Raw genomic sequence first — 23,705 nt, 5'->3', positions numbered from 1 at the left:
TGGGAGTGGAAGCTGAGTGTCGATGATCTCTTGTGCGGAGCCCTGTTGGGGGTGAGGGTCTCCAGGGAGGGAGCTGAGACCTGCCCCCACATGCCTCTGCTGTTACCTGGACTGGTGGACCACCAGGCGTGAGGCAGGCGGTCTGCACGCACTCCCCGCAGCACTGCCCGGCCACGCTCTTGTACTCAAAGCCCTGTGGGGACAGGAGGGGCATCAGGCCCTAACCCTCTCCTCCAGTGCATGCCCCAGCCCAGCCTGCCCTCCTGTCTACACCCCAGTGGCCCAGGGGTCCTTAGCCCTGTCCCTGCCTGGGTCTATACCCGAAAAAGTTGCCCTGACCCAGTTATCCTGGCTCAGCCTCACCCCAGTTTCCAGCACCTTGTCTCTAACTACCCCTGCCTTCCTGGAACCTGATCCCAGACCCTGTCCCCAGCAGCCTGCAGGTCCTGTCCCACCCCCAGACCCCCTCAGTCATCCTCCTACTTCATACCCTCCCTTTGGGAACAAACAAGACCCCAGCAATGGCTGAGCTAGAGAACCCCAGGGAGCTGGGATAACAGTGACTCGGGGCTGGGTCTGCCCAGCAGCTGTAGGCTCAGCTGGGGACGGGTGCCTCGGGTCTCACCTGGGGGCAGGTAGTATTGTGGCAGGCATCCTCCTGACATTGCACTGCTGGGTCCTGGGTGTCCCCAGAGAGGCAGGTACACATGTGGCAGGGAAGGGCCCCTGGGAAGGTTGCACCAACCTGCAATGGGTGGGAGGGTGGCACTGAGGGCACCGGTGGGGCACCAGGGCCAGGACTCCTCCCCATGACCCGCTGGGGCCCGCAGGGAGTTGTTCCTTCCCCAAACAGAGCATGGATGCACCCCTGGTTGAACGTGGACCCAGGCAGGCAGGGAGCCGATGCACACAGGGACCAACACAGGGACCACAGGTGGGCAGGGAATCTGGGCAGGAAGAGACCGCATATGGGCAGGAATCTTGGTGGGCAGAGACCCCGTGGGGGCAGGAATCCGGCGGGCAGGAATCTGGGTGGGCAGGGACCCCGGGCAGGCGTGTGCTGCCCCCAGGCCGTTGCTGGGAGCCCCTGAAGGGACCTCTCAGAGGCAGCAGGTGTGGAACTCACGGCTGTCGACATCAGGTGCCCCCAAGTCCCAAGCATGTCCCAGCTCTGACCTGCCCAGGACCCCTGTGTGGATCTGCCCTCATGGCAGGAATGTCGAGACAAGGAGTGGGGCTCAGAGGGCCGCGGGGCATCCCACACACATGTTCAAGTCCCATTGCCACACCCGCCCGCTGCTGTGCCCTTACCCCATAGAAGATGCCGTTGTAGGAACACAGCTGAGGTCCTGGAAGGAAAGGGAGCTGAGCCCACAACAGATGGCAGGGAGCACGTGCCCCAGCGCCCCCACCGTCCTGCACCCCCTACCCCTGGGCAAGTGGCCACCCACAGCCCGGCCCCAGTCCCACCCCAGCCCCGCTCACTGCAGAGGAGGGTGGGACAGCAGTCGCCCTCCTTCTGGGTGCTGATCAACTCCTGCCCTAGCGGGCACACGGGTGGGCTCTGGTGGCAGGTGGTTGTGTTGCATACTGCGGGAGGACGGAGGGCTCTGTCTGGGCGTTGCTCACTCCTCCTCCCGACCGATTGTTCCCAGCATAAGTCTCAGGCGTGCTCTTCCCTGAGGACCTGACTGCCTCACGGCCCCTCGGGGCTCCCTCCAGGCCCCTTGGTTGGCCACCTCCCCGCTGCTTCCCACGTCCCCGGGCCACTCCTGGGCAGGCCTGAGGTCACCAGCCTCATCTTTAGGAGGCGAATAATGCACCTGGAGCCATCTCTGCCGAGTGGTCCCGCCGCGGTCGTGCCAGGACACAGTGGCTCTCCTCTGCTCTCCTGTGCCCACCCCACGGGCCCCTGGTGGGCACCAGCTCTGTTCCCCCTCACCCTACACTGGGCACCTCTGCTCCACAGGGTCTTACCGCACACCGTCTCAGGGCAACAGGGGTTGTCGGCCCGGGGCCTGGTCACGGTCATGAAGCCGGGGTGGCTGCACGGTGGGGGCTGACCCTGGGCCTCACAGGGCAGGGGCTTGCACTGCACCGACACTGAGCCCTCATCACACACGCAGGACTGGCAGTTGCTGATCCACTGCTGCCCGGGCTGGAATGGATTGAGGGGGTCCTTGAGGGCTCCTGGACAGGCATAGGTCAACCCTGGGCATCTGTCCGGCCACCCCCTCCCTTGGGCTGGTACCCGAGTGACCCAGACTGGGGGGGCAGGAAGCCCACACCAACCACCGACACGTCCATGTCACACTCGGGCACCCCACAGCTGCCCTGTGGGATGGAGATTGCTCCTTCGCTCCCTCCCTAAGCTCGCAAGAGGGTGGGGTAGGGCAGGTGGGGGTGGAGCCACTCACAGATTTGGGAAACCCATCAGGTCCCACGCAGGCTGGAAAGAAAACAGTACGGCGTCACTGAGGGTGCTGAGGTTGCAGGCGGAGGGGCCTTTGGTCCCTGAGAGCACGGGAGGTGCTCTCAGGCCTGGCGCCTGCTTCCTCCATGGGATGGAAGGCCCTGGAGAACTTTCGGGGTGTCAGATGTGGCTGGAGCTCAGGCCAGGGCACCGTGAGCCCAGCTGTCAGTGCATGGAAGCCTCGGCCATGGTGGTGGGAGGCAGGGCTCAGGCGAGGCAGCACCGCAGGATCACACAAGGACGGAGCCTCCCAGTGGGGCTTCAGGGGACCGTGGGGACTCTGCAGGGCTCAGGGCCACAATAGGGCCATCTTGTGCCTCTAGGGGCGCAGAACAGGTCGCAGGGGTCAGCTGGGGAGAGGGGAGAGCATGTCGCGGGCCTGGGCGGCCCCTCCCATCCTGCGTGTGCTTGGGTTGGGCCCAGGGTCGTGCCCCGCGGCAGGTGGAGGAGCTTACCGCAGGACTGCACGCAGGTGTCCGTGTGTGCGCTGAAGAGGATCTGGTCCTCAGGGCAGAAGCAGCCCTCCGCCAGCCCCTCCAGTTGTGGGTTCTGGTTCCTGCAGGGCGACAAGAGAGGCCCTGGGACCTAGAGATCCAGGAGGCCTCCCGGTACTGTTATCCATGTGAGTCCCAAGGATGGGCAGTGGGGAGCGGGGAAGGAGACGAATGGATGGAGTGCGGGACTCAGAGTGGGCGGGGTTGGGGATGGGGCTGGGTGGGGCTAAGGGTAGTCGGGGATGGGTGGGACTCAGGGGCGGAGCCAGGTGGGGATGGGGGGCCAGGCCTAGCCAGGGATGTGCCCCCTGCCTGACTCTTGTCTCTAAGGCATCTGGGAGCAGCAGGGGATGTTTTCCAAGGAGTCCTGGGCTCAGGGGCAACCCAGAGATCTGTGACTCCCAGCGGGATACCCTCTGGCCTCCTCCTGCTCCCCCCTGACCAGTCAGGCAGGCCTGGGTGGTGGGGAAGGCGCCAGCCATCCCTGTACTCACCTGGAATTGCAGGAGGCAGGCTGTATGGGGCCGCACGGCTTGTATACTTTGGTGGGTGGGCAGGTGAGATCTGTGGGCACAGAGAGGTGTCAGACAAGCTGAGAGGTCTGGGGAGCCCAGGGCCACCCCCACTCACCACACAGGCCACTCAGGCCGAGGGGTCTGGGGGGGCCCAGGGCTGCCCCCACTCACCGCACAGGCCGCCAGTTGCACCTCGCCAGTCACTGCACACTCCCCGGGCGCGGCAGAGTGCTGCGTAGGCCTCCAGGCTCTGGCAGGGCACCTCGGGGCGGCCCTGGCAGCCGTCGCTGATGCAGGCATTGAAGAATGGGCCCGGGGGGACAAGGTCGTGGCACTCGGCAAAGACCCTGTGGGGCAAAGCAATCAGCATGCCTCCGCCCGGCCCCAGGGAGCTGCGTGCGTGTGGGCAGGCGGGGGCGCCCCAGGGCCTGCAACCCCCGAGGGGAGGACTCACTGGCTCAGCATCAGATCACAGAGCGGCTGCGGCGGGCACGGGCTGGGGGTGGGGTGCACTAGACACCGGGGCCGGGGGACTGGCAGTGGGGGGCGTGCCAGTCGGGGCCCAGCAGCCGTCCTTTCTGCTGTCAGGGACCAACCAAGTCTTGGCCATGTCCTTACAGCTGGCGGCAGTGGTTCCGTCCCGCTGGAGACAGTCGTCCCTCTGGTTGTTGGTGCAGGTGCCTGCGGGCGAGGTGTCACCGCGGGGCTGGAATCCGGGTAGCCCTTCACAGACCCCACCTGCCTCCCCCACTCATTCCCCTCCCCGGGCTTCCCCTATGCTCACCGGGTCGTCAGGCCCAGCAGCAGCCCTGGCCGGGGCAGGACCCGCCGCCCACTCACCACACTGGCCCTCGGTGTTGTTGTGGAAGAGGCCGTAGGGCAGCCGGGCCTGGAAGACGTGGCCATCGAAGGTGACGCTCACACCCAGGGCAGGAATGTCCACGCGCATGGTGGTGGTCCCCGTCACAGACACAAGCACGCCGTTCTTGCTGAAACCGCTGCTCACCGGAATTTGGTCAAACAGGATCTGGGGGAATCCGGGGGAACCCTGAGCTGGGAGGCAGTGCCAGCTGGGCTCGGGGAGTGGGGCTTGCCTTTGGGGCTCTGCCTCGACGTGCAGAGACCCCCTGTATATCCCTCACCCCAAAGCCCAGATCTTCCCTGAGGGCCCGGGGTCTCCGGTCGACTGCATTTAGGCCACAAGGTGTGCTCGGCCTAAGGCGGCCCCACAGGCCTTCCCTGCCCCCTGGGAGCTGTCTTGGGCACCGGGCCATCGCTGCGGCACCTGGGTCACCCGGCCTGCAGTCGGCCTGCCCAGGTGTGGTTGGGACTGGGCCAACACTGTGCCGCCCGCAGCCTGGACTCACCAGGTCCTCCTCCTTCCCATGCACCATGGTGACGGTGAGGACGATATCCATGGACTTGTAGTGGATGCTGAGGGCGCGGGAGCAGCTGGCAGTAGCAGCCGCGCAGTAGTGGTTGTCTAAGTAGAGGCTGAGATTCCCAAGGCGTGCGTGGATCTCTCTCATGAGGACATAGGTGCAGTTGCCCCGGAAGGTGTAAGAGGTGCCGTCAAAGGTGGAATAGTGGGAACTGCCCCACACACTGCAGATGCCTGCGGGACACAGATGGACGGGCTGGCAGGCTCCGTGGTGGTGCCCTCGCTCCCCAGGCGCCATGGCAGCCAGTGTCACCACCGTGACTGCCACCTGGGGGAGCCACTGAAGCCCTAGGGCCTCAACTGCCTTGTCTATAAAATGGATCCGGTGTTTGCAATGGTGTCCCCCAGAAATCTATGGCCACCCCAGAACCTCTGCATGTGGCTTTGCCGGGAGAAAGCGTCTTTGCCGATGGGGTTAAGGGAAGCATCTTGAAGTGACATCATCGGGGACTAGCTGGGTGGGCCCGCAATCCAATGACCAGTGTCCCCACAGGAGACAGAAGAGACACAGAGAGGGGAGGCCACAGAGAGACAGAGGCGGGGATTGGAGGGATGCGGTCCCAGCCAAGGGACACCTGGAGCCCCCAAAGCTGGGGGAGGCAGGAAGGAGCTCCCCAGACCCTCGGCAGGGAGCGTAGCCCTGATCTCAGACTTCTAGCTCCAGAACGGAGAGCGTGTTTCTATTGTCTAAGCTCCCCAGCTTGTGGTGGTTTGGAACAGCAGCCCTGAGCCAAGGACGTGGGGAGGAGAGAGAACGCCGTCACCTCTCAGCGGCGGGTCCCGCACAGTGATGGAAGCCGCTGTTAGGACCCAGGAGACAAAAGCTCCTCTGGGCTCCCATTTCCATCCTGAGCTTCTCCAGGCCCCAGAAGCCCCTGGATGGGGTCCCTTTCAAACCACACAGGCTGATGTGCAGGCAAGCTCAGCAACCTGGCCTCTGCTCCCTCTCCTTTGGGCTGTGTCAGCATTTTCACCCCTGTGGACACAGAGCCTGCACACTAAGAGCTCACACAACTGCACCACTGAGGCCCGAGACATCATGGTACAAGATGGTTTCCTGAAGGGATGCCACCCATCTGCCAAACATCCCCACCATGCCCCACCACCCCTGCCATGCCCTACTGCACCCCATCATGCCCCATTGCACCCTACTGCACCCCACCATGCCCCACTGTGCCCCACCGTGCCCCACCTCACCCCACCAGAGCCCACCATGCCTCACTATGCCCACCACACCCCACCATGCCCCACCACGCCCCACCATACCCCATTCTGCCAGCTTGTCCGATGGCACCCTCTGCTCCACCTGCCCCCCGGGGGAGTCCCGCGGCCACCCACGCACTCACACTCGCACTCATAGTGGAAGTCACAGGGCTGGCTCGGGTCCGACACTTTGATGGGCAGGTGCTTGTTCACGCAGGTGACGTTGGCCACAGGCTTTGGGTCCAGCAGGGCAACACGGTTGTCACCCACGCACTTGGCCACCGTGCAGTTCTCCAGGGTCCAGGTCTCATTCACCTGCAGCAGGAACATACACGTCCTCACCTGGACCGGCTCACGGGACCCATCCCTTGCCCATCCCACCCCTCGTGGCCCACAGCCCCAGGTAGCCACAAGAGCCTGCCTGGGGAGGGCGGCCCCTGTGCTAGCCTGGCCCCCAGACCCTGTGTGCCTCCTCCAGCTGGAGCTACTGGCGGGGGGTCACTGAGTTGGGCCTCGGGGGCTGTGCCTCCAGCCAACCCAGACCCTATGTACACAGCAGGGGAGGTGGAGGGCGGGCGGGGCCCACCTGCCGGGGAGGGTTGGCATTGTCACAGCCAGGGACAGGGGAGGGCGAGGGCAGCGGGGTGGAGGACGCTGGTGGTGGGGAGGTGGGGCAGGTGCCCTGGAAGCGGTCGAGGCCACAGTGCTGGTTGCACACGGCATAGAATTGGCAGCCGGCTCGGTCTGTCCTATTGTAGATTACTTCCCCTGTGAAGAACAACACCGTAGGGAGATAAGCCACTCCCAGCAACCAGCAAGCCAGAGTCCCGGGGGAGCAAAGGCAGAGGCCACGCAGAAGGGAGCAGCTGTTCCAGGGAGGGACTGTGGAGGGCAGAGACTGAGCGTGGCCGGTGGGGACCGGGTGTGGCCAGGGGGAGCCAGGTGAGGCCAATGGGGAACAAGCATGGCTGGCAGGGAGAAAGCAACTGGCTCCCAGGACAGGCAGACCCAGGTTAGCGTAGCATGTGGGGAAAGGGTACAAGAGCATTATCCACATCCACTCACCGGGTGAGAAGAACTGTCCAAATGCCCTGCAGAAGCAGGGAGTAGAGAAGTGGGAGCTGGGGAAGTGAGTGGGTCTGAGGGTGGTGAGGACTGAGGAGGACACAGTGGACACGCTGAAGGCTGGCAGGCTGCTGGGGAGCACTGCGGGGGTGTGAGTGGTCCCCAGGGTGGATGATCTGGGAACCGTGGAGCCAGTGGCTGTGGGCCTGGGGGCCGTGGTGGTCAGCACTTTGGGGGTGCGAGCTGTTCTCACAGTGGAGGAGGGGATGGCCGTAGACCTACTGGCCATGGTCGTGGTTGCTGTAGTGGTCTGCACTGGAAGGGTGCCTGCAGTCCCTGGGCTGGAGAAGGGGGTGGCTGAGGAGCTGGGCACTGTGGGTATGGTGGCTGTGGAGCCAGTGGCCTCAGTCGGGGTGGCTAGAGTGGTCGGCTCTGTGAGGATCCAGGTCGTCCCTGGAGTGGAGGAGGGGATAGCTGTGGAGCTAGTGGCCACAGTTATGGTGGCAGTGGTGGTCGGCTCTGTGAAGATCACAGTGGTCCCCGGAGTGGAGGAGGGGATGGCCGTGGAGCCCGTGGCCACTGTTGTGATGGCTGTAGTGCTCGGCTCTGTCAGGATCCAGGTCGACGCTGAAGTGGAAGAGGGCGTGGCCGTGGACCTTGTGGCCACTGTTGTGATGGCTGTAGTGGTCGGCTCTGTGAGGATCCCGGTCGTCCCCAGAGTGGAGGAGGGTGTGGCCGTGGAGCCTGTGGCCACTGTTGTGATGGTTGTAGTGGTCGGCTCTGTGAGGATCCCGGTTGTCCCTAGAGTGGAGGAGGTCATGACCGTGGAACCTGTGGCCACTGTTGTGATGGCGGTAGTGTTTGGCTCTGTGAGGATCAAGGTCGTCCCTTGAGTGGAGGGCATGGCCATGGAGCTGGTGGCCACAGTTACGGTGGCAGTGGTGGTTGGCTCTGTGAGGAGCCTGGTCGTCCCTGGAAAGGAGGAGGGCGTGGTCATGGAGCCCGTGGCTACCGTTGTGATGGCTGTAGTGATCGGCTCTGTGAGGATCGAGGTCATCCCTGGAGTGGAGGAGGGCGTGGCCGTGGAATGGGTGGCCACAGTTATGGTGGCGGTGTTGATTGGCTCTGTGAGGATCCCAGTCGTCCCCCGAGTGGAGAAGGGCGTGGCCATGGAGCCCGTGGCCACTGTTGTGATGGCTGTAGTGGTCAGCTCTGTGAGGATCGAGGTCATCCCTGGAGTGGAGGCGGGTGTGGCCGTGGAGCCCGTGGCCACTGTTGTGATGGCTGTAGTGGTCGGCTCTGTGAGGATCGAGGTTGTCCCTGGAGTGGAGGAGGGGTTGGCTGTGGAGCCAGTGGCCACTGTTGTGATGGTTGTAGTGGTCGGCTCTGTGAGGATCGAGGTCATCCCTGGAGTGGAGGAGGGTGTGGCCGTGGAGCCTGTGGCCACTGTTGTGATGGCTGTGCTGGTCGGCTCTGTGAGGATCCCAGTCGTCCCTGGAGTGGAGGAGGGGTTGGCTCTGGAACCAGTGGCCACAGTTATGGTGGCAGTGGTGGTTGGCTCTGTGAGGATCCCTGTCGTCTCCGGAGTGGCGGAGGGCGTGGCTGTGGAGCCCGTGGCCACTGTTGTGATGGCTGTAGTGCTAGGCTCTGTGAGGATCCAGGTTGTCCCTGGAGTGGAGGAAGGTGTGGCTGTGGAGCTGGTGGCCACAGTTCTGGTGGCAGCGGTGGTTGGCTCTGTGAGGAGCGTGATTGTCCCCGGAGAGGAGGAGGGCGTGGCCGTGGAGCTGGTGGCCACTGTTGTGATGGCTGTAGTGCTAGGCTCTGTGAGGATCCAGGTCGACGCCAGAGTGGAGGAGGGTGTGGCCATGGAGCTGGTGGCCACAGTTATGGTGGCAGTGGTGTTTGGTTCTGTGTGGATCCCGGTTGTCCCCAGAGTGGAGGAGGGCGTGGCCATAGAGCCCGTGGCTACTGTTGGGATGGCTGTAGTGGTCGGCTCTGTGAGGATCCTGGTCGTCCCCAGAGCGGAGGAGGGTGTGGCCGTGGAGCCCGTGGCCACTGTTCTGATGGTTGCAGTGGACGGCTCTGTGAGGATCCTGGCCGTCCCCGGAGTGGAGGAGGGCATGGCCGTGGAGCCCGTGGCCACTGCTGTGATGGTTGTAGTGGTCAGCTCTGTGAGGATCTCTGTCATCCCCGGAGTAGAGGAGGGCGTGGCCGTGGAGCCTGTGGTCACTGTTGTGACGGCAGTAGTGGTTGGCTCTGTGAAGATCGAGGTCGTCCCTTGAGTGGAGGACGTTGCCATGGAACTGGTGGCCACAGTTATGGTGGCAGTGGTGGTTGGCTCTGTGAGGAGCCTGGTTGTCCCCGGAGGGGAGGAGGGCCTGGTTGTGGAGCCCGTGGCCACTGTTGTGATGGCTGTAGTGATCGGCTCTATGAGGATTGAGGTAGTCCCTGGAGTGTAGGAGGAGGTGGCTGTGGAACTGTGGGCCACAGTCTGTGGGCTAGAGGAGGGTGTTGCCATAGAGCCAGTGGCCACAGTTGTGGTGGTGTTGGTCAGCACTGTGGGGGTGTGAGGGTGGTCCCTGGGATGGAGGAGGGGGTCACTGTATAGCCGCTGGTTGTGGGTGTGGTGTTTGTGGTGATAAGTGCTGTAAGGGTGCTTGCAGTCCCTGGGCTGGAGGAAGGGGTGGCTGTGGAGCTTGTGGTGATGGCCATGGTGGTCAGCACTTTAGAGGTGTGAGCTGTTCCTGAGGTGAGGAGGGTGGCCGTGGAGCCAGTGGCCTGGGTCGTGGTGGCCGTGGTGGTTAGTGCTGTGGAGGTGTGGGTGGTCCTTGGAGTGGAGGAGGCGTGGGCTGTGGACTGGGTGGCCGTTGGTGCGGTGGTCTGTGCTGTGAGGTTCCAAGTGGTTCTCAGGGAGGAGGACGGGATGGCTGTAAAGCTGGTAGCTGTGGGTGTGTTGGCTGTGCTTGTCAGCACAACTGGAAGGGTGGATGCAGTCCCTGGACTGGTGGAGGGAGTGGCTTTGGAGCCAGTGGCTGTGGGTTTTGTGGCCGTGGTTGTCAGCAATTCTGAGGTGGCAGCAGTTGCTGGGGTGGAGGAGGGGTGACTGTGGAGCCGGTGGCCACAGTCGTGGTCAATGTTGTGGTTGGCTCTGTGAGGATCCAGGTGGTCCCAGGAGTGGAGGAGTAGTTGGCTGTGGAGCCGGTGGTCCCTGGGGTGGAGGAGGGGTTGGCCGTGGAGCCAGTGGCTTCAGTTGTTGCAGCTGTGGTGGGAAACACTTTGGTGATTTGAGTAGTCCCTGGGATGGAGGAGGGGATGGCTGTGGAGCCCGTGGCCACTGTTGTGATGGCTGCAGTGGTCGGCTCTGTGAGGATCCCGGTCGTCCCCGGAGTGGAGGAGGGCGTGGCCATGGAGCTGCTGGCCGGGGTGCTGGGGCAGTGGCTGTAGTTGCAGCAGAAAACACGGATTTCGTAGTTGAAGCACATCTTGAACTTCCCCACCTGCTGACGGTTCCTGCAGACCAGGCCGACGTCCAGGCTGCATTCCACGACCTGGCCCAACTCCCGCAGGGGGACACCAGGCTGGGCCTGGGCGCGGCATTCAAGGCCCAAGGGCTGCTCACAGATGGCCCCTCCAGCCGCACGGATGTTGGAGTAGGTCTCCAAGTCCCCGCCAGAGGGCCCCGACATGGGGTAGCTGTAGTCCAGCCAGTCTGACCAGGCACACTGGGGCTCACAGCCCGTGGACACCACTGGGGTCGTGGGGGCCGATGTGGGGCTGCTGGGCAGCAGGGTCGAGGTGCGGGTCTCGCTGGGTGTGGCCATGGCCGTGGTCCTGGAGGTGGCCGTGGTGAGGCCTGGGGTGGTCTTCCCTGGAGAAGGGCGTGACTCAGTGGTTCTGCTGTGAGTGTGAGGTCTGGACAGGGCTGGAGTCGAGTGTGAGGTGGTACTGGTGGTTCCTGCTGGGGTGTGGGAAGTCACCGTGGATGGCTCTGTGATGTGGGTGGTGCCCGAGGTGGCCATGGAAGTCTGGGCTGTGGGTACCGTGCGGGGACTCTCGGGGAGCTGGGATCGCCCATGTGTGGTGGCTGTGGTGGACAGCACTGGGGGTGTATGCGTGGTCCCTAGGGCAGAGGAGGGAGCTACTGTGGTGCTGGTGGCTGCAGGTGTGGTGGCCGTGGTGGTCAGCACTGGGGAGATGGGAGTTGTCCCTGGAGTGGAGGAGGGGGTGGTGGTGGAGCCTGTGGCCGTGATTGTTGTGACCGTGGTGGCCAGTGCTGAGGGTGTACCAGCAGTCTGTGGGCTAGAGGAGGGTGTTGCCATAGAGCCAGTGGCCACAGTTGTGGTGGTGTTGGTCAGCACTGTGGGGGTGTGGGTGGTCCCTGGGATGGAGGAGGAGGTCACCCTGGAGCCTCTGGTTGTGGGTGTGGTGTTTGTGCGGATCCGCACTGGAAGTGTGCGTGCAGTCCCTGGGCTGGAGGAGGGAGTGGCTGTGAAACCCATGGTTGTGGTAGTCAGCACTTTGGTAGTGTGAGCTGTTCCTGGGCTGGAGGAGGCGGTGGCCATGGAGCCAGTGGCCCCGGTTGTGGTGGCCATGGTGGTAAGCCCTGTGAAAATATGGGGAGTCTCTGAAGTGGAGGAGGGTCTGGCTGTGGACATGGTGGCTGTGGGTGTGGTGGTCTGTGCTGTGAGGGTCCAGGTGGTCCCCAGAGAGGAAGAGGGGATGGCTGTAAAGCTTGTAGCTGTGGGTGTGGTGGCTGTGCTTGTCAGTGCTGGAAGGGTGGGTGCAGTCCCTGGACTGGAGGAGGGAGTGGCTTTGGAGCCGGTGACTGTGGGTGTCGTGGTCATGGTGGTCAGCACATTTGGGGTGGCAGCAGTTGCTGGGGTGGGGGAGGGGGTGGCTTTGGAGGTGGTGGCCATGGTTGTGATGGTCGTGGTGGTCAGCACTTTTGGGGTGTGAGCTGTTCCTTGGCTGGAGGAGGCGGTGGCCATGGAGCCAGTGGGCATGGTCACGGTGGCTTTAGTGGTTGGCTCTGTGAGGATCAAGGTGGTACCACCCAGGGTGGTACCAGTGGTTCCTGCTGGGGTGTGGGAAGTCACCGTGGAGCTGGCAGCCACAGTTGTGGTGGTTGTGGTGGTCGACCCTTTGGGGGTCTGAGCAGTGCTTGAGGTGGAGGAGGGGGTGGCTGTGGAGCTGGTGGCCTGGGTTTTGATGGCTGTGGTGGTCAGCACTTTCACAGTGTGAGCTGTTCCTGGGGTGGAAGAGTGCCTGGCTGTGGCGNTGGGCTGTGGACTGGGTGGCCGTTGGTGCGGTGGTCTGTGCTGTGAGGTTCCAAGTGGTTCTCAGGGAGGAGGACGGGATGGCTGTAAAGCTGGTAGCTGTGGGTGTGTTGGCTGTGCTTGTCAGCACAACTGGAAGGGTGGATGCAGTCCCTGGACTGGTGGAGGGAGTGGCTTTGGAGCCAGTGGCTGTGGGTTTTGTGGCCGTGGTTGTCAGCAATTCTGAGGTGGCAGCAGTTGCTGGGGTGGAGGAGGGGGTGACTGTGGAGCCGGTGGCCACAGTCGTGGTCAATGTTGTGGTTGGCTCTGTGAGGATCCAGGTGGTCCCAGGAGTGGAGGAGTAGTTGGCTGTGGAGCCGGTGGTCCCTGGGGTGGAGGAGGGGTTGGCCGTGGAGCCAGTGGCTTCAGTTGTTGCAGCTGTGGTGGGAAACACTTTGGTGATTTGAGTAGTCCCTGGGATGGAGGAGGGGATGGCTGTGGAGCCCGTGGCCACTGTTGTGATGGCTGCAGTGGTCGGCTCTGTGAGGATCCCGGTCGTCCCCGGAGTGGAGGAGGGCGTGGCCATGGAGCTGCTGGCCGGGGTGCTGGGGCAGTGGCTGTAGTTGCAGCAGAAAACACGGATTTCGTAGTTGAAGCACATCTTGAACTTCCCCACCTGCTGACGGTTCCTGCAGACCAGGCCGACGTCCAGGCTGCATTCCACGACCTGGCCCAACTCCCGCAGGGGGACACCAGGCTGGGCCTGGGCGCGGCATTCAAGGCCCAAGGGCTGCTCACAGATGGCCCCTCCAGCCGCACGGATGTTGGAGTAGGTCTCCAAGTCCCCGCCAGAGGGCCCCGACATGGGGTAGCTGTAGTCCAGCCAGTCTGACCAGGCACACTGGGGCTCACAGCCCGTGGACACCACTGGGGTCGTGGGGGCCGATGTGGGGCTGCTGGGCAGCAGGGTCGAGGTGCGGGTCTCGCTGGGTGTGGCCATGGCCGTGGTCCTGGAGGTGGCCGTGGTGAGGCCTGGGGTGGTCTTCCCTGGAGAAGGGCGTGACTCAGTGGTTCTGCTGTGAGTGTGAGGTCTGGACAGGGCTGGAGTCGAGTGTGAGGTGGTACTGGTGGTTCCTGCTGGGGTGTGGGAAGTCACCGTGGATGGCTCTGTGATGTGGGTGGTGCCCGAGGTGGCCATGGAAGTCTGGGCTGTGGGTACCGTGCGGGGACTCTCGGGGAGCTGGGATCGCCCATGTGTGGTGGCTGTGGTGGACAGCACTGGGGTGTATGCGTGGTCCCTAGGGCAGAGGAGGGAGCTACTGTGGTGCTGGTGGCTGCAGGTGTGGTGGCCGTGGTGGTCAGCACTGGGGAGATGGGAGTTGTCCCTGGAGTGGAGGAGGGGTGGTGGTGGAGCCTGTGGCCGTGATTGTTGTGACCGTGGTGGCCAGTGCTGAGGGTGTACCAGCAGTCTGTGGGCTAGAGGAGGGTGTTGCCATAGAGCCAGTGGCCACAGTTGTGGTGGTGTTGGTCAGCACTGTGGGGTGTGGGTGGTCCCTGGGATGGAGGAGGAGGTCACCCTGGAGCCTCTGGTTGTGGGTGTGGTGTTTGTGCGGATCCGCACTGGAAGTGTGCGTGCAGTCCCTGGGCTGGAGGAGGGAGTGGCTGTGAAACCCATGGTTGTGGTAGTCAGCACTTTGGTAGTGTGAGCTGTTCCTGGGCTGGAGGAGGCGGTGGCCATGGAGCCAGTGGCCCCGGTTGTGGTGGCCATGGTGGTAAGCCCTGTGAAAATATGGGGAGTCTCTGAAGTGGAGGAGGGTCTGGCTGTGGACATGGTGGCTGTGGGTGTGGTGGTCTGTGCTGTGAGGGTCCAGGTGGTCCCCAGAGAGGAAGAGGGGATGGCTGTAAAGCTTGTAGCTGTGGGTGTGGTGGCTGTGCTTGTCAGTGCTGGAAGGGTGGGTGCAGTCCCTGGACTGGAGGAGGGAGTGGCTTTGGAGCCGGTGACTGTGGGTGTCGTGGTCATGGTGGTCAGCACATTTGGGGTGGCAGCAGTTGCTGGGGTGGGGAGGGGTGGCTTTGGAGGTGGTGGCCATGGTTGTGATGGTCGTGGTGGTCAGCACTTTTGGGGTGTGAGCTGTTCCTTGGCTGGAGGAGGCGGTGGCCATGGAGCCAGTGGGCATGGTCACGGTGGCTTTAGTGGTTGGCTCTGTGAGGATCAAGGTGGTACCACCCAGGGTGGTACCAGTGGTTCCTGCTGGGGTGTGGGAAGTCACCGTGGAGCTGGCAGCCACAGTTGTGGTGGTTGTGGTGGTCGACCCTTTGGGGTCTGAGCAGTGCTTGAGGTGGAGGAGGGGTGGCTGTGGAGCTGGTGGCCTGGGTTTTGATGGCTGTGGTGGTCAGCACTTTCACAGTGTGAGCTGTTCCTGGGGTGGAAGAGTGCCTGGCTGTGGCGCCTGTGCTCCTGGGTGTGGCGCCTGTGCTCCTGGGTGTGGCAGCCGTGGAACCAGTGCTTATGGGCACGGTAACTGTGGATCCGGTGCTCGTGGGAGTGGTAACCGTGGGTCCGGTGCTCATGGGAGTGGTAGCTGTGGATCCGGTGCTCGTGGAAGTGGTACCCATGGATCTGGTGCTCGTGGAAGTGGTGGCACAGTGGCTGTCATCACAGCACAACAGCCGCACATGAAAGTTGTGGCAGTACCACAGGGGCCCAGACTGGTCACGGTTCCTACACACCAGCCCAATGCTCACGTCACATTGCACCACCTGCCCCAGGGCCTCCAGGGGTTGGTTGGGCTCCTTCTCAGAGCGGCACTCAATGTCCCATGGATGCTCGCAGAAGGTGTGGCCAGCAGAGCGGATGACCCCAAAGGTCTCAAAGTCCCCACCATCAGGGTCAGAGCTGGGGTAGTCCTCATCAAACCAGTCTGTCACGGGTGCAGTGGCACAGCCAGCCCTACGGCCGGGTCTGGAAGGACGGGGGCCAGAGGGCAGGGTCGTCCTGATGGAGACAGAGAGAGATCCGCAGGGTTGTATGCACATGGGCGGTCACCAGGGGTGACGTTGTGGAGGGTGCTGGTCACAGTTGGACTGGTGGGCATGGATGGAGCCCTGGGAGGTCTGCTGCCCCCCTGGCTAGGGAGGGAGGCTGGGTGGTGGAAGGTGGAGGGGGCAGAGGGACTGGGGAGGGATACCCTCTCTGTGGACTTGGAGACAGCTGGGCCAGTTTGAGTGGTGGCCAGAGTTGAGGATCGCGCTGTTACTGCTGGTGACTTGTGCTCCAGGTGCAATGGCTGTGGAGGCAGTCACTGTGGGCTGGTGGCCCCATCGGAGGGTGAGTCTGGTGCCTGTGTGGAGGAGTGGCGTGGGGCGGCTTGTCGGGGGCATTGGCTGTAGTGTCACAGCAGAGCACACGCACATTGTAGTTAAGCACATGTTGAACCTGCCTGTCTGGTCCCTCATTCTTTGCAGATTCAGCCCCGTCTCCAGAGCTGGCAGTCAGCACCTGCCCGATCTGGTCGAATGCTTACCTCGGGGTAGTATCTCCGCCCGGCCACTTCCTTATGCTCTTTTGGTGCCCAGCACATCTTACCCCAGCGGCCCTGATGTTTTCAAAGTTTCCCATGTCCCGCCTGGCGACCTCCTGAGGTTGGGAATCCACGTCAACACCACTCTGTCCACTCACACTTCGGTTGACAGTGGGTAGTGGCTCTGGCTGGTGGTGGCCGTCAATCAAGGGGCTCAGCGTCGTCTCTGTCCTGGGAGGTGCTGGTTCTCAGCCTGAGAGGTAAAGTTCGCTTGAGAGTGTCGGGCCAGGCTTCGGTGGTCAGCGGCTGTTTGGAGCCGGAATCGGCTGTGCCTGTCCAGGTGAGCTCTGGAGGTTGCCGTTGTCGTTGGGGCTGGCGTGGGGTGGCTGTGAGGATGCCATGTGCCCGAACTCTCGTGGTCCCTGGCAGGACTGGGAGCAGTGTTGGAAGGCTGGATGTGGCCACCCCTGGGACCAGCTGGGGTTCTGTGGAGCCTTGCAGGAACCGGGGGCCTCCTGTGGTGGCTGTACCAGGGTGCCCCCGTGGTCTGGGGGATGTCAGTCCTTTTTGAGAGGGTGGGGACTACTGGTGGTGCTGGTCACCCCCAGGCTACTTGTTGACTGCAGCGTTGAGATACAGGACCTGGGTGGTGGTGGTGGTGGGTGGCCGTTCCAGCTCTGTGGCTGGTGGTGGGGTTGTGGCTCGTCCCACCTGCAGTGTCCGGTGGCTGCAGCACAGGACCCCGGATCCTGGTAGTTTGTAGCACATTTGAATATCCCCTGCCCCTCCTGCTCCCAGTTCCTGCAGACCCGCCGGCCAAAGCGGACGTCCCACAGTGCACCTTCTGCCCCACCTGACGCCAGGGGCCAGTGGGGAAAGTCTCGGGCCTGGCACTCTATGTCCTTAGGCTGCTCACATAAGTGCCCTCCTGCGGCTCTGATCTTATCGTAGGACTCAACGTCCCCTCCAAGTTGTTCAGACTTGGGGTAGTCCTCATCAAACCACTCTGTCCACTGACACCGGGGCTGGCAGGTAGTGGTACCTGGGGCCAGGGAGGTGACCGTCGTGGGGCCTGAGCTGGACCCAGTCTGTGAGGTGAGGGCTGCTGTTGACCGGATGCTCGGGATCACCCACAGGGTGGTCTTTTCAGTTGCTGTGGTCTGGGTAGGGGTAGGCACAGCAGGCTCCGTGCTGGCACTGAGGGAGGGCTGGGGGCTGGTGCCTGGGGCCAGGGAGGGGCCACAGGGCACGTATTCACAGCAGAGAACCCGCAGCTCATAGTCGTGACAGAGCGGGGGGCTCTGCTGGCTGTTGGCGCACATCAGTCCCCTCACGCGGTCACAGTCCACCTGCTGGCCCAGCTCCCCCAGTGGCATGTCGGGAAGCTGCCCTGCCCGACACTCGATGTCGGCTGGCACAGGGCACACCTGGTACCCTCTCTGCCTCAGGTTTTCAAATGTCTCAAAGTCTCCGCCTCCCAGACCAGGCTCTGGGTGGTGCCCGTTGTACCAGCTGGACCAGTGGCAGACCTCGCGGACACACACGGTGGAGACCGGGAGGGCCGGGCCTGCAAGGGGCGTGGGAGAGGGGTCCTGGCTCAGCATCCTCCAGTCCTGGCCTCACAAGGTGGAGGGGCCCCAGAGGACCCTTGTCCCAGGGCTGGCCCTGCCCCTGTGGGATACTGGGGACCCCAGGTGCCTGCCTTAGCCTTGGTTAGAGGATTTCTGCATGAGGGACTGGAGCCTGGCAGCCTGGCCTTGAGGGAGCCGGCCAGCTGGGATAGGCCATGCTGAGGGATGGGATGGAGTCTGGGAAAGCTTTACTGCCCCCTTGGCTTCCTGGGGAGCCCCTGAAGACACACAGGGTGTTGGGGGGGCCGTGCACCCCTAGACAGAGCTCGGCAGGTCAGTGGATTGGGACTGTTGCTACCATTCAGGGCACCTGCATTAAGAGCCCAGGGGTTCCCTCCTTGTTACCCAGACATGACCGGGCCTCAGGAGAGCCAGGCAGGGCTTACTTGTCGTGGAGTGGGGGACCCAGCTAGTGGTGAAGGTGAATGGCGTCGTGGCCGGAGTTCCAGGACATGCCACAGCCTTCCTGACAATGGTGCCGTTGCTTCCACAGATGGCAATCAAACAGGCACCAAGCCCATCGGTGGTGTTGTAGATGACATCCTGGTAGCCGTAGGTCCTGTCCTCATAGGTGCAGGTGCAGGCTGGGGATGGACCAGAGTCACCCGGTGCCTTCGAGCCCCTGGCCCTGGCCCTCACCACTCCCCCACCCCCCTGGCCCTTCCTTACCCTCAAGGCTATGAGCGCACTGGATGCCACTGGGCGTGCAGTTACTGGGGGTGGGGGAGAGGTGAGCTGAGGGCCTGGGGGGCAGCCTGAGGGGCCTGCTCCCCAGCCCTGCTCCCCCAGCGCCACCCGCTCCCCCCCCCCTCACCAGCTCTGGCAGTTCTCCGCTGTGGGGACTCTTGCGCCAATGTCGTAGTAGTTTCCATCCCTGTCGTAGCAGCCACACTGGGCCACGCACTTCATCTGGTCCTCATTGAAGAAGGGCTGGCTGGGTGGGCACTTCGGGTAGCAGCCTAGGGCCGGCAGAGTGAGCAGAAGACTCACCGGGGCCCTTTAGTCTCTCCAGCCAGGGGCGCCATGCTGTAGGGAGTAGCCGCCCCCTACCAGCCAGCAGGGGCCTGCCCTCAAGGCTTGCATTGTGCAGTTTGAGGGAGCCTACACCACATCCCTGGGGAACCCCGGCCCCCCATGTACACTCGGGAACCCAAGGATAGGAGGCTCCATCCAAGAAAGGCTGTCCCTCACCTTCCAGGCCAGGCAGGTCCACCAGGCAGTGCCCACTGGGGTTCCGGCAGGTTTTTAGGCAGGGTGCCCCACAGGGCTGGTAGTGCCACTCACAGCCCCCGTGTGGGTTGTAGAAGTCACAGAACAAAGCTGGGGCACAGAGGGCGGAGGCTAAAGAGGCGCCCACCGGCCCTCACCCTTGTTGTGAAGGGCAGCCCCCACCCTGGGTGTGGGGGCCGGTGTCCCCAGGGCCAGATCCAGGCTTGTCCCAGACATGCAGGGCCTTGGGCCAGGTGGTGCCTCACCTTCCCCTCCACTCCCCAGCCCTGCCCTTGGAACTCCCGTCCCCCAGGAGCCGTCTCGTGCTGGGGTGACCTGTCTGGTGGTTTTGCACAGGTCTGCCTCTGTGCATAGGAACATGTGCACTCACATGGAGGCACATGCGTGTTGGATGTCTGTGTGCGACTCAGGCCCAGGTCAATGCACCTACAGAGGCTGCCACACCTCCTCCCCTGCCCCGGCTGCTCCACCCTTCAGCACCACGGACAGAGCCCGACTCACGGCAAGTGTCCGGAGTCCGCCAGGACACACACAGGCCCGCGTCGTGGCAAGCCTGGGCGTAGGCAGCCACAGCCGTGCAGAAACACTCGCAGTCACCACCCGAGTCACAGGCACACGCGTCGTTCACGCAGGCCTCGTAGTACTTGGTGGAGTCAACCTAGGGGTGAGGCCAAGGTGCAGCTCAGCCAGGCCAAGGTCCCCCCCGGCCAGGGGGCGGCTGGCCCAGGGCCAGTCGCTGGAACCATTTGTATTTCAAAACCCCCCATGGCAGCTCTCTGAGCTCCCTGACTCCTGGGTCCCGGAATACCTCAGAGCGTGCCCCAAATAGGAGCTGCCCCAGCACCACTTCTCCAGCCCACCTGTGTCCTTTTCCAGCTATATCCCTGCCCACCTGCCCACCTGTACACCTGCCCACCTATGCACCTGCCCATCTGCCCACCTGTGCACCTGCCTACCTGTGCACCTCTCCATCTGCCCACCTGTGCACCTGCCCACCTATGCACCTGCCCACCTGTGCACCTGTCCATCTGCCCACCTGTGCACCTGTCTGTCTGCCTGCCTTCACATGTGCTCTTTGGATCTTTCTATCACGTGGATCTGGTCATGTGGCCCACAGGTTTCAAATCCACGTGGAGCATAGCACCCCTGCTCACCCTCTGCCCTCACCCCCACCTCCCTCCGCTGCAGTTGTACTGGCCTCCTTTCCACCTGGGGACCTTCCCTCCAGCCGACCCAACCCCATGGTGACCCCCGCCCAGGGCCCTCCAAGTCTGAGCATCCAACCACCCAGCGCCCACTACGCTGCTGTCTCCTCTGGAAGCTTTGTGAGGGTCGGCCTTGTCCCCTGGGGTGACGAGGGGTCACTGGGGTGAGCCCAGAACATGTCAGGCTCTTCCAGGCATGCAGTGAACATGCACTAAGGAAGGAGTGGTCACTTCCTTTCCAGACCAGCCACGTAGGGAGCTGAGCTGTGAACCTGTCCTGACCATGGGGAGCTGCCTGCTTCCTCGAGGCAGCCCACACCCCTTTCAGGCCCCATCTGAACCTGGGCTCAGCTTTGTCAGGCCACAGGACCTTCCAAGGGGACACCAGCTGCCTTCTCAAGAGAGCAAGCGGCGGCCAACGTGAGAATGCTTCAGGGCCTCCCACAAGCGAGTGTGCCCACTGCTGTCCCTATGCCAGCCCCACATCTCAGCCTCTGACCGCCATGCTGTGTGCCTAAGTGGGCACTCAAGTCTTCCTTAAGATGACAGGAAACTGCTTTTTGGTTTTTTGGTTATTTGTTTTGAAACAGAGTCTCACTCTTTTTGCTCAGGCTGGAGTGCAGTGGCGCAATCTCGGCTCACTGCAACCTCCTCCTCCAGGGTTCAAGGGATTCTCCTGCCTCAGCCTCCCGAGTAGCTGGGATTATAGGCATACACCACCACACCCGGCTAATTTTTGTATTTTTAGTAGAGATAGAGTTTCACCATGTTGGCCAGGCTGGTCTCAAACCCCTGATCTCAGGTGATCCACCTGCCTCAGCCTCTCAAAGTGCTGGGATTCCAGGCGTGAGCCACTGCGCCCGGTCAGGAAACTGCTTTTTGGAAGTCTGCTTAAGGCTGATCTCTGATTCCTCCCTGGCTGGGCAGGGAGCCAGGCTGGCGTTCCAGTTTGCGCTGAGGATTGGGCAGGTCTAGGGATCATAGAGGAGGGTGGCTGGGGCCACATCGAGGGCTACCCCTCCCTGTGAGCCTCTGGGTGTGGCTGAGGCTGTGGTCAAGGGAGTGGCTGGGAAACAGCCGAGATGGCTTCGTGCCAGGGGCAGGAGGCACAGGTGCGGGGCTGATGGGAGATCCAGACTTGGGACCTGACATCCAGGACCGTGTGCCGTGGGACATGGTCAGACCCTCCTTGGAGCCCTGCCGTGTGCCCAGAAGACCCAGTTCTCAGCGGGAACGGAGCAGCCGCTGTCCCCACCAGACCCTGCCTGCCAAGACCAAAGCCCCACCTGGGAGCGGCAGGCGGCAAAGGTAGGGCCATGGAGGATGCTGCACTGCTTCTGGGCCCAGGACTTGCGGAAGGGGTTGGCCGTGCAGGGGTCCTTGGGCGCCAGGGCATCCGGGCAGGACGGGGAGAGCTTCCAACTGTTCCCAAACTCCAGCGCGTCCCCCACCACGGACCGGCTACGCGTGGCAAAGTCATTGATGGCATGGTCGTCGAAGTTCCCGCACAGGCCGCAGACCCTGCCCTGCAGAGGCAGCCAGAAAGTGGGGCCCTGGAGCTGGGGCCACAGGCACCCGTGGGAGGCAGCACAGAGCCTGCCCTGGGGTCCAGAGCCCTCGGGGGAGGGAGGGAGGGCAGCCGGTTCCCCAGGTAGTGCCCGGTGAACTTGCAGGGGACAGGTGTGCAGTGGGTCCATGGGTGGGCTGCTGGGTGGCACCTGCTCCCCTGTAAAACCCTCTGCCCACTGTGGAGGCCACAGGCAGGGCCCTTACCAGCCAGGCTCACGTACCCACAGGTCAGTGAGTCCCACAGGCCCCACCGGGCACTGGGGTTTCTGTTGTTGTGAGAGGGTCCTGCAGGGCTGAGGAGTGCACGGCCCGAGCTCACCTTGTAGTCCTGGTGCAGTCGGATGAACACGCTGGTCTTCCGGTCCCAGGACACGGCCATCCAGCGGGTCTCGATGACCAGGAAGATCCCCATGTAGCGGATCTTGTAGGGCGGGTCCCCGCCCGGCCCCCTCGCCACTGCCTTAAAGGCGCCCTCCTGGAGGATCAACTCGTAGCTCTGCAGGGGAGGCAGACGCGGCCGGAAGCTGACCTTGTGGCCCCCGGGGAGGGGCCTGAGACCCGGGGATGCCCCACCCAGTGCAGGGCCCTGCAGGTGCACAGGGGCTCTTGGCACAAGGGGCTGGCATTAGGAACGAGCTGGGTCCATGAGACCCTCAGCGAAGGTTTGGCAAAAGGCTGGCCAGGAAGTGCTGGGAACAGGGGCTGCCTGGGAATGCTGGGCCGCATGGGGGTAGCAGAGGCCGCAGTGGGCCGGCTCCACCCCACCCTGCTCCCTATCCAGCCCTGCATGCAGCCCCCACGCCCCCACACCAGCCTCCCCTGATCTGCTGTGGTCCTCAGCCCCTCTCGCCATCTGCAGGGAGTGTCCCGGCCAGTGGCTCTTTCTCCCCGGGAGCTCTGGCCCCCCTTTGCTGGAGTGGGTGTCTCTGGGTGTGGCAGGGTGAATGGTGGCTCCTGGAAATGTCTGTCCACATGCGAACTCCCAGAACCTCGGCCTGGGGCCTCATTGGGAGAAAGCGTCTCTGCAGGTGGGATGGAGTGAAGCATCTTGAAATGAGGTCGTCCTGGACTACCTGGGGGGCCCTAAATCCAATGACCAGTGTCTTTACAAGAGACAGAAAAGAAAAAAAAAAACAAAAAGAGAAGACAGACGCAGACACAGCGGGAGGCCACAGGCAACCGCCGCCCAGGGACACCTGTGGCCCGTGAAGCTGGGAGAGGCAGGATGGACCTCCCCAGGCCCTCAACAGGGAATGTGGTCCTACCCGCCTGGATCTCCGACTTCCAGCTCCAGGACTGAGAATGCATTTCTGCTGTCTAAGCCCCCTGGTTTGTGGCTGTTTGGAACAGCATCCCGGGGCCAGGACACTGCTGAAAACCTGTGGGTGCAGCCGGCCTGGGGGCCGGCTCGCTGGCTGCAGGGTCGGGGGCTCACAGCGGGGCCGCTCTCACCTCCACAAAGAGCTTGATGGCCTTGGAGCAGGTGGTGCCGGTGGTCCCACAGGGGATGTTCTCGGTGACGACGCGGAAGGTCCCGTGAGTGGCGTTGTCCCCACAGTAGTCCTGGGCCAGGAAGAGACAAGCTGCTGGCCGCGGGCCGGGGCGTGCCTGGCCTGCAGGAGCGGGCAAGGGGGCGGCGTACCTGAGCCAGGATGTACTCGCAACTGCCTTCAAAGCTGTAACGCTCGCCATCAAAGGTGATGAAGTGGCCGTCCCCGTAGGCCACGCAGGTGCCCAGGCAGAGCCGGTGGCTGCACTCCCACCTCCGGTTCCTGCAGGTGCTGCGAGGGGCCAGGGACGGTGCCTGCTCACAGGGGCCTGCCCTCCCGGACTTCCTGAGACCCAGCACCCAGGCCTGTGCAGGTCACCACAGGGCCTCAGCCTCCCCAGGCCCAGCCTGACCCATCCTCGGTGGAAGGGGTGACACTCCCCACCGTGAATGCAGGGCACGCAGCCCCACCAGGCTCCTGGTAGCACCACTGGCCCTGGGCCACTTTCCAGAGGACGCACAGGATGGCCCATGGCTTTCCCAGCAACTCTGTCTCCTGTCACGACCCCATCTCGCCCTGGCCAGCTGGCCCCCTGCCCTCCCCACCCGCTGCC

The 23,705-nt window shown here is 63.3% G+C and overlaps 1 protein-coding gene across 1 annotated transcript in view; it reads right to left on the bottom strand.

Annotated features, from left to right (window-relative positions):
- The window catches only part of MUC5B (mucin 5B, oligomeric mucus/gel-forming), a 38,076-nt gene that overhangs the window by 2,183 nt on the left and 12,188 nt on the right, over positions 1–23,705 (bottom strand). Inside the window, 49 exon segments of the mRNA XM_017874679.1 lie at positions 107–193; positions 626–745; positions 1,312–1,349; positions 1,486–1,590; positions 1,978–2,158; positions 2,418–2,449; positions 2,929–3,029; positions 3,462–3,531; positions 3,654–3,829; positions 3,937–3,989; positions 3,991–4,163; positions 4,323–4,509; positions 4,850–5,097; positions 6,270–6,441; positions 6,713–6,894; positions 7,192–9,760; positions 9,763–10,289; positions 10,292–10,374; positions 10,501–12,033; positions 12,121–12,476; positions 12,478–12,698; positions 12,912–13,730; positions 13,733–13,849; positions 13,852–13,989; positions 13,992–14,464; positions 14,553–14,684; positions 14,794–14,917; positions 15,092–15,408; positions 15,704–15,869; positions 15,872–15,929; positions 15,931–15,960; positions 15,962–16,035; positions 16,038–16,080; positions 16,082–16,165; positions 16,168–16,254; positions 16,256–16,303; positions 16,305–16,381; positions 16,384–16,714; positions 16,717–17,534; positions 17,985–18,182; positions 18,268–18,311; positions 18,413–18,557; positions 18,790–18,918; positions 19,330–19,486; positions 21,320–21,559; positions 21,922–22,098; positions 23,055–23,165; positions 23,245–23,383; positions 23,505–23,595. Coding sequence (XP_017730168.1) covers positions 107–193; positions 626–745; positions 1,312–1,349; positions 1,486–1,590; positions 1,978–2,158; positions 2,418–2,449; positions 2,929–3,029; positions 3,462–3,531; positions 3,654–3,829; positions 3,937–3,989; positions 3,991–4,163; positions 4,323–4,509; positions 4,850–5,097; positions 6,270–6,441; positions 6,713–6,894; positions 7,192–9,760; positions 9,763–10,289; positions 10,292–10,374; positions 10,501–12,033; positions 12,121–12,476; positions 12,478–12,698; positions 12,912–13,730; positions 13,733–13,849; positions 13,852–13,989; positions 13,992–14,464; positions 14,553–14,684; positions 14,794–14,917; positions 15,092–15,408; positions 15,704–15,869; positions 15,872–15,929; positions 15,931–15,960; positions 15,962–16,035; positions 16,038–16,080; positions 16,082–16,165; positions 16,168–16,254; positions 16,256–16,303; positions 16,305–16,381; positions 16,384–16,714; positions 16,717–17,534; positions 17,985–18,182; positions 18,268–18,311; positions 18,413–18,557; positions 18,790–18,918; positions 19,330–19,486; positions 21,320–21,559; positions 21,922–22,098; positions 23,055–23,165; positions 23,245–23,383; positions 23,505–23,595 — 12,581 coding nt within the window.

The sequence above is a fragment of the Rhinopithecus bieti genome, unplaced genomic scaffold (genome assembly GCF_001698545.2).
Source record: "Rhinopithecus bieti isolate Rb0 unplaced genomic scaffold, ASM169854v2 scaffold_9449, whole genome shotgun sequence".
NCBI lineage: Eukaryota > Metazoa > Chordata > Mammalia > Primates > Cercopithecidae > Rhinopithecus > Rhinopithecus bieti.
Note: the sequence above shows the minus strand (reverse complement) of the source record. Positions and strands in the feature narration are given on the sequence as shown.